The following is an 8,855-nucleotide window of genomic DNA, read 5'->3' as shown; positions in this document are numbered from 1 at the left end:
CTGCAATGCCAATGCAGTTATTAGTCTGGGCGACCGCACTGCCCAGCGCAGTGGGTACCATGGCGAAGGACATCAGTCACATTGGTATTGTTCTTGGCGAAGTTGAATCCAATAGACCCGTCAGCTGGATTTCTCCAGAATTGATTGACCAGATCAGGATGAGTCGTATCAACCCCCGTGTCAATGACGGCCAGCACAACATCTTTCAACTTCAACTTGGCAGAACGAGCCGCTCGCCAGGCAGCTCCCAGGTGAATGACTTCGAGATAACGCTGACAAGAAGAGCCGGGGTCGTTGGTGCCGAGAACAGGATTGCCACCAGTACAAGTAGCTGAGGCTTGAACCATACTGGGGATAGGATCCAGGATGATCTTCACATCGGGCTCGCAATCAAATTCGATGCCCAGCAACCCTGCGGCTTTTTTCAAGTAGTTCAGAATACTATTGTGATCAACTGAGCATGTCGACTCTACAATCTGGACCCCTATTGCCTTCAAGACATAGACCATACCATCCTGCGTGAAGCATCGTTCACAGTCGAGGTCGTCTTGGCTGAGGAAACGTTTCCTTCCAGCAGATGCAGTCACTGCCTGCGCAACCATATCCGGTAGAAGACGAACATTGAGTGAGTTTCCGCGATGGGATACCCTCAACAGGGTGCGTTGGGAGGCTATCACATATAATAGGACCGTCGATAGTAATGCCGAACGTGCGAACAACATGATGCTATGAAGGGATATTCCTGAAAATAACCGTATTCGCGCGATTGCAGATCACAAGGTGCCGGTATTATTCGAGCCTGGCTGGAGCCGACTCGGTCCGGAACGTGATCCGCGTGGTAACAGTAACGATCGCACAAGCGCCTACAAACAACTACATCCTGCAAATGTATGCCACTTTAACAACATTCACAGAATTAACGATTACAATAGTCGTAACAACTATGAGATTGTCGCTAACCTTCTTACGGAGGTTGTCTCGTCACCCAGATACGATAACATGAACATGGCATAGGCTTCAAGCGTGCGAGCGGCATTACTTTGCGGCGCACAATGTCTGTGCGTTGTAGGATTCGGACAGAGTTTAGCTAATTGGTGGTTTCAGTGCTCATATTAGCCAACACAACCGAGAGGGACCTTACTATGAGTATTTGGATGCAGTAGCGAGATGAAGATGACAATGAGAGGCGCTAAGAACTGGGACGATGAGCAGCTAACAATCAACCCGTGCCCAGTTGCCACGCGACCAGATTCAGCATCGCACGCGTGACAATCACAATGACCGTATTATCTGTTCATCCGCTGCATTCGAATTCATGCACGCTGGAGCCCCTGTAATTCCCCGAGACAACCCCGAAATACACCCTTTCCGCTTCGCCTCGAATAGTCACGCCTCGATATACTGACGCCTCCTACGGGCGACGCCAGTTGGGCGCGTAGTGTCTTGGTGAAAGAACGTCCATCTGTTTCGTGTTGTATGTCCGATCTCTACCCCAGATCACTGCAACTTAGACCATGCTTCGATTGCCGAGAATCGGCAATCCTCATACGAAGTATGATGTTAAGATTTTAAGATTAAGGCCTTAGGCCTATGTTATACTGTGATGAGATTGTGTTAGTGTCTCCTGTGTATTTATGTAGCTAGTATCTCAGCGTAAGCTGGCACTACTTTTAGTTATCATACTTATAATTATAAGACCTGTTAAGGATCGGTTTAGTAGTGAGCGTCACCCTCGGGCTGCTCATGAACACAGGTTCCCAAGACAAAGACGAAACCTGCTCTTATCTTAGAGGAAGACAGTGCGAGACACGCTCTTAGCTATGCTCGACGCTAAGCAATGCTTAGTAAGCATGAAAGGCGCACAGTTGCGCTGTCTACTAAAGGTATCTCGCTGTGGTACTTCAGGACAGAAGTGAAGACTAAGTGTCTTCAATGACTCTGTGTAAGCTGTGTTGTGGTGATTATTTCTACTCACTATAGTATGTGAGGTTATCAAGGAATGATATCCACCGGGCTTGGAGATTTTTCCCCTCCGAAAAACGAGTTTCTCAAAATATGATCGAGAGTTTCGGTGGTAACATTCCACCATTAGGAAGTCATGAATTATTCCTTATCCACTGCTGGAGACTACCATAGACCGGCACCACTTTACATTGTAAAGTTTACAATGGAAAATGAAGTCCGATTCTGAGTTTCACGAACGGCCTACTCAACATTCAATATATTTGCAACTTCGTTGTACGGCCGTCTGATCAATGGGCGTCATAGAGGCAGCGGTCTTCTCCCCAATGTGATACTGTCCCGTCAAACGCAACCTCAACGACTGCTAACAGAAACCATCACACTTCATACATGAAACTTTCCCTTCTCAATTCCGCAAGCTCATCTAGCAAGCCTTCGAGCTCCGTCAGGTCCTCTACGAAAACAACTTCCAACCCATCCTTTAATCCATCTTCTATCGCCTTCCACTCCGCCTCGTTCGCTTTGGGTAACACCGCCACTTTTAGCCCTCCCAAACTCGCAGCCACCACCTTCTCTCGGATACCACCAACGCCCTCTACTCCTCCACTCAGCGTTATCGCCCCCGTGAAACCAATCCCATGAGGAACCGTTCGCTCTCGTCGCTGCGCCCAGAACAGTGCCGCTAACGCTAGGCCCAGAGAAGGACCGTCCTTCCTTGCTGGGACATCAGGGCCAATATTGACGTGCATAGGATTAGTGATCTTGCTCCAACTTGCCGCTATCCTGACAGTCTCCTGCAGCGTCACTCCCACCTGCCCCGTTATCAACCACTCTGAGCTCGGCAGGCACTCTACTTCCAGCATCGTCCCGCCGGCCTCGGTCCATCCCAAACCAACCACCGATGCACTCGAGGGAGAGATACCACGCGTCCAACGATTTCCAGGGTAGGTTGGCAAGCCCAGCCAATCGACGAGACTCTCTTCCGTAACTCTCATAGGGAGCTCCTCCGTCCCTTCGCAACACCGAACCACCGCGCGCCTGAAAATTCGCCATAAATTCGTCTGCAACTCTCGGACTCCCATTTCTCGACAGTAAGATTCCACAATTCTTCGCAGTGCGCAGTCCTCGATAACTATAGTATCATTCGAGATACCGCATATCTTTTCGCACTCAGGAATCAAATACTCCCGCGCAATTCGTATCTGCTCTCTCCCCACGAATCCCGCGAGCCTGACCACGTCGAAACGATTTGCGAGAGCCGGCGGAATTCGCTCACAGTCATTCGCAGTCGCAACGAAAAGTACTCGAGTTAAATCGATCGGAATTTCGTTGCCGACGAAATTGTCTGTTGAAATTGAACTGCTCGCCCCTCCCCCGAGTTTGTCAATTTCATCGAGCAAAATAACAGGGTTCTTGCTCCCGCTCGCAATCAACGCTGATAGCATCTTCCCCGGTTGACTTCCAATATAAGTCAGGGTGGCTGAAGGGTGAGGAAGAATCATTCTTCCCTTCCCCAATAATTCCCGTTTTAGTTCCCGGGAATAATGACTGGCCAAAAAGGGGAATAATGGACCTTATTTGGGGAATTATTGTACAAAATCGTCTTTTTCTCCAACATCACCCTAAAAGAAGGTCCGAAAGACATTCATAGGCGTCTAAGACGCCGCGTCTCAGCAGACCTTATCGGCCGTAAGGCCAAAAAAATACGAGATTTCTCGCATCCTGTCACTTTTTTTGATATCGAACGTCAGGGCGAGCGCGTGCAAGATGTTCGCAATTCGCAAGTTGCAAAACAGGCCAGTAACTGGACGCCAGTTACGTTGCATTCATACCTCACTGGTCCCAGTACCTCATCGTGGTGTGGAGGACCTCCACTGGAGGTTACTGGATGGTAAATTCTAACAAGATCGAAACTGGGATCAAGCTGCCACCACTTACATGCTACCCGGGTGATTTCACTTTTGCAATTCGCTGTTTTGCAACGGTTGTGGATATAATACGAGATTCGCAACATTGTTGCGAAACGTCCGACAAGGACTCACTAATGCAACATGATTGCTGCATTATGCAACTTTCGGCGAGTTGCTTTGATGCGTGTTCTTTGTGCAACGGTTGCGAAAATGATCGGGGTAATGCAACGCGAACGTTTGGGCCAAAGTAGCCAAATGGTTTGGCTATTTTGGCGAAAGGCAGGAAGATGATTGTGATCTGCAATTCGCAAGCGCCCTTCCCACATCATATTGTTATCCGTATTACAATGCAACACACTCTTATGTAGGAAAATACGTAACAAGACAGCATATTACAGTAATGATTTCAGACTTTCGCAATGGAACACGAACATTTGCAACACATTTCTAAGTTTTTGCAACACGCTTCCGCGGTATCACGATGTAATATAAAATTAAACAAGTGTCAAAGTATAAAGTACGGCTTCTCCTTTTGATGTGTAGCAGTGTATGTTTTCTGAGAAAATCGAAAACTCTCCTGTTCTCGCGACCTGCCTCAATCACTCATAGAATAGTGTTTGAACCATGTCGCATCTACCAAATAACTGCAGCAGCGACAATGCGGCTGAAGTTTAGTTGCTAATCAGACGATGCCTGTAGAGTCTAGCTCACTGATCCAAACATACTAACAGTAAACTGTCAGTATATTTGGATCAGCGGAATCTTAGAACTAAACGTACTACGTTTAATTCCAAGATTCCACTGCGGAACAACCGCGTTCTAATCCCAGGATCAGTTGCTGGATCCCTGAGGAACCGTATCCTTGATTTACGCTAAAACACTCATCCCGCCGATGTAATACTTTGCAATTGACGTCAACAGGACCGATGCGACCTTCCCCACACGATAAGGCTTGTTCAAGGCGAATGTGAACTGGATCAATAGAAGTGGTGCAAGGTCAACAAACGTTGCTTGACAATGGTCGTTGAGTTTGTGCTAACTGGGTTATGCAAAGCGACACTCGAATAATATCCCAAGAACCATCCCAAATTGGGATTCCCAATAACGAAGAACGTCGACCATCCCAAGAACGCAACTTGTGTAGTTGCTAATGATAAGGAGGGCATGAGGTTGAGGAAAGGAGACTACTCGATGAGAAAATTATGAACTACGCTACTACAAAATAATAGTTGACTGAGAGCAGGAATAAGTTCAACTAGTGTAGTGACTAGATGCTAGATTCTAGTCGTGAGATTCATATATATTATCACGCACAGTTGCAGCGATATGGGGAGGGAGAGAATCGAGATCTATGGGCTTGATTGGCATTGTATCCGTCTTATTTTTTTTCAGCGCAGGACCCCAATACTGCGGTCGTCCATTCTTGCGTAGAACACCATCTGCTATCCTACGCTTACCGATTGGAGGTTGTACCGCATTGGTAGAGCTCTGAAGCAAAAATGTAGCTACCATGCTATAGTAGCTGTAGCGACCACAGTGTAGTCCAGTCGAGGATGAGTACTCACTCTTGATGATGCATCCATCTGTTGCGATGGTGAACTGCCATGTAGCAGTGAAGACGTGTTGTGTGTGACTGCATGGCGTCCAAAGACTGCTGAGCACTGCTGAAAATGGGGACGTGAATTGAATCACCCGTAGGGTAGAGAGCACTTACTTGAGAGTTGCTTGCACCTCTAATAGTCTCCACAATCATTGCAACGTGATGACACTGCCCGCTTTGGCAATAAGCCATACACTGGCACACCCATTGCTCGCATAACCATCTCACAGAGTAGAGAGATAGAACTGATGTATCCCAGTCTCTCAATAGCAAATGATCCAGACTGTGGAACTTCTCAATGTCAGTGCTCATAAGTTTCTGCTGGGCCCGACCAGCCGAGGCCACTAGATACATTTCTTCAGAGACTCGTATCGATGAAGTGGGTAAGCGAGTCGAAGCCCGAGAGATACTGCTATCAAGCAGGGTAAGCCTGACAGTGTCGTACTTAGTGAAGGTTCCTCGTTCCAAGTACGCATCGAGTATTGTCGATATCTCAAGAAAGTGGGTATATACCTGAGGATCTCAAACTGAAGTGAAAGGACATATGGTGAAGCATGTATCGAGCCGTAAACCTTGACCTACCTCGTATCCAGAAGCCATTCGGCGTCCTAGCTTGCGCTTAACGACAGCATTGAATGATTCACTGATGTTATTATCGAGTGACATCGTCAATAAGTGTGGCTGTCGGACATCATCGTACCATACAGGTGAAAGATAACATGTGCCGAAGCGCTCTTCTGATGAGGTCTGTAGATACTTGCGCAGCCTCGTTGAGAAAGTCTTCGTGTCAGCTAATGCACACTTTAGGATACCCTTATGAACCATTGGATCACCAGAGCGCTCCAGCATTTCACCGATCGATTTTGCTTGAGCTCTATCAACAGCAGTTAGCTTATCTGCCTTCGCAATGGATTGCTCTCTGTGCCACCTGCAACGGTGTACCATTATGTTGCCGAAAGTATCGCGAAGCGCTTGTACAGCAGCGACATCGGCATCCACCACGGCACCACCTATTTTGATATCCAAATCAGCCACAATCCTCTGAAGCAAGTTTTTGAAGCAGCCAAACGCACTTCCCAGCGCAACTTTGTTCTCGGAATCGAGCAGACAGAATAAAACAGGGCATAGGCTCGTTCTGAATGGCTGATCACCTCTTGCACCAGTCGTCAAGCTCACCTTGGAGACTCCAATAGTATATGTGGTTGAGTCATTACCTCTTACAACGCTAGGCTGACCATCACAATAGATTGTAATGGCAGATTTCTCCTTTGCAGCCGCCTTAGCATAATGATAGAGACTCTCAATACCAGCTGTAGGGCACACGGCAATACAATAATGCTCAGACCCAATCATGCTCCCAATGTGCACCATGCCTGGCTTCAGACTGCTCCCATCCTGCAATAGCTGTAAGCATTTGGCCCAATCAGTTTCGGCCCACGAATGCCGCTGTGCAGTTGTTCGTGAGAACTCCTCCACACTCTCGAAACCCTCCTGCCTCATCTGTCTAATCTCTCCCTTCTTAATGTGGCCTACATGCTTCTTCAATCGCCTCCGATACTCCCGAGCACTCTCGTCTTCACCACTCGGATAATTGATTGGATGCGGGGCCACGAATTTGGCATACAAATCTCCTGCCGTAGTATTTCGATTGGCACGAACAGCCAACTTGATCTTAGCACGAACATCAGCAGCTAATTTTATGGTCGAAAAACGACTCAGGGCGGAACCTCGAGCGACTTCGGAATGTGATTTATCGTTGCGGAAAATCAGAACCTCCGAGTCAATGGAGTCGATGACAGCGCGCAATCGGACACCACAATTATCATGATCTCGACACTCCAGGCTCTTCATAGTAACATCAGCGCCCGTTTTTCGAGTATTCTCAACTCGAAGATTACTACAATCTCCCATAGACCCCGCGATTCGATCAGCCAAATCGTTGACCCGGTTGAGTGACTCAGTTCCATTCAGTTCCTCCTCTTGTAGCTTCAGCGATCCGATGTAGCTCCAGTTGCCCCGCCAGTTGCTAGGCGGCAACCTCCCTCCGACGTTGACCTGAACCCGAGAAAGATCGGATAAATGCCAAGTTGCAGCTCAACGAGATTGTCGTTACGAGTCGTAGGACGTTGTCTAGATGATAATGAAGAAAAAAATCAAGTTCAACGAAGTCTACTATCAAGGGATGACTCAATTTAGTTGATGATGATATCCATAGTTCTACTACACTGGCTCGTTACCAACGACTCGTTGGCTCCTGTTTCTTACTAGGAAGCAGAAGCCAGCGAGCCCGAAAGACGAAATTGTTCCAGACGTAGTTTCGCTTACCTGTATGTTCGCAGGTGCAGATGCTTGAGCTCCGGAATCTCGAGCCGAAATATCATAATCACGAGCACCCATTGTGTTCGACTCGTCCCATTCCTTCCAGGACCATCCACTCCAATCATCGTACCACGAATAATCTTCCGCATTGCCACTTAATCCATTCGACCACGACCATCCATCACCATGCCAAGCCCATTCGTCAGCGCCGTTCTCGACTGAGTACCAGTCATCGTAGTTCCAAGAAGGAGCGTCTCCTCGACTCCAAACCCATGATGAATTATCTCCATGCTGCTCTCGATCCCACCATTGTCCTCTATAGTGAGCAAAATCCGGTTGATAGGTCCAAGAACAACTATGATCCTCCCTAGCGCCATCCGCGCGGTTATCATGCCCACCAGAATTACTGCGGTGGCTAGTCCAATGCGAGGACCAAATAGGTTCGCCGTGACAACTTTTATCCATGGGAAAGTTGAACGAGTCGATAGAACTACACACACGGTATCTGAAGAGTGATTGTTTAGAACATTCACGATAACGAGCTATTATTCAGCGAGCTCGAGAAGTGAAAGAGAAGCTTCCTGAGAGTCCTCACTAGTTATGACTGAGAATTACATTCGGTTCTCACGTGATACGTGTTGCACGAAGTTCTTTGGTCCCGAGTGAGGGTGCCCGTTTGGGAAGTGCTTCAAAATACACAAATGTCAAGCTATAGGAATTAAAAAGCTATCATGATCGACAATTTTTCAACCAAAACATGTGAAGCCATACTTTCAATTGTGAGCCTCAAGTTCGATACTGATAAAAAGATAAGGATGCGTAACATTTTTAGGTTTGAGAGTCCCGTCCTACAGCATAATCAATTCCATCCGTTGTCCCGTCTCCATCCGAATCTGCTTGCATCGAGTATCGTTGTCGTGAAGCGCCCAGGTGATTGCGAGGTTCATCACATTGTAACAAACCATTATCAACCCGAGTGCAACTGTTAAGAAACACGATGTAAAATCTGTCGAGGTCATGTGTCCCGATTCGAAGGCAGTAAACGCGTTCACTAAACATGAAAA

The 8,855-nt window shown here is 47.5% G+C and overlaps 3 protein-coding genes across 4 annotated transcripts; all 3 read right to left on the bottom strand.

Annotated features, from left to right (window-relative positions):
• Positions 1-20: 20 nt before the first annotated feature.
• On the bottom strand, positions 21-712 carry Pmar_PMAR029476 (subtilisin, putative; the record flags this gene model as incomplete). The annotated part of the gene is made up of 1 exon (XM_002784502.1): positions 21-712. The coding sequence occupies exon 1, from the start codon at positions 600-602 to the stop codon at positions 21-23; it is 582 nt and encodes a 193-aa protein (XP_002784548.1). The 5' UTR covers positions 603-712.
• A 1,627-nt stretch (positions 713-2,339) lies between these two features.
• Pmar_PMAR029475 (conserved hypothetical protein) lies at positions 2,340-2,957 on the bottom strand (the record flags this gene model as incomplete). The annotated part of the gene is made up of 1 exon (XM_002784501.1): positions 2,340-2,957. One exon carries the CDS (start codon positions 2,955-2,957, stop codon positions 2,340-2,342), a length of 618 nt encoding a protein of 205 aa, XP_002784547.1.
• A 2,083-nt stretch (positions 2,958-5,040) lies between these two features.
• On the bottom strand, positions 5,041-8,775 carry Pmar_PMAR029474 (hypothetical protein). 2 transcript variants are annotated; one of them, XM_002784499.1, is made up of 6 exons: positions 8,644-8,775; positions 7,798-8,296; positions 6,055-7,527; positions 5,587-5,985; positions 5,438-5,536; positions 5,041-5,360 (listed from the first exon to the last, which is right to left on the bottom strand). In XM_002784499.1, exons 1-6 carry the CDS (start codon positions 8,754-8,756, stop codon positions 5,154-5,156), a joined length of 2,790 nt encoding a protein of 929 aa, XP_002784545.1. In that variant the 5' UTR covers positions 8,757-8,775; the 3' UTR covers positions 5,041-5,153. The 2 variants fall into 2 exon arrangements, with proteins under 2 accessions (XP_002784545.1, XP_002784546.1); XM_002784500.1 differs by having other exon boundaries at positions 5,438-5,533.
• Between the last annotated feature and the right edge of the window lie 80 nt (positions 8,776-8,855).

This window comes from Perkinsus marinus, assembly GCF_000006405.1.
Source record: "Perkinsus marinus ATCC 50983 genomic scaffold scf_1104296935218, whole genome shotgun sequence".
Lineage (NCBI taxonomy): Eukaryota > Perkinsozoa > Perkinsida > Perkinsidae > Perkinsus > Perkinsus marinus.
Note: the sequence above shows the minus strand (reverse complement) of the source record. Positions and strands in the feature narration are given on the sequence as shown.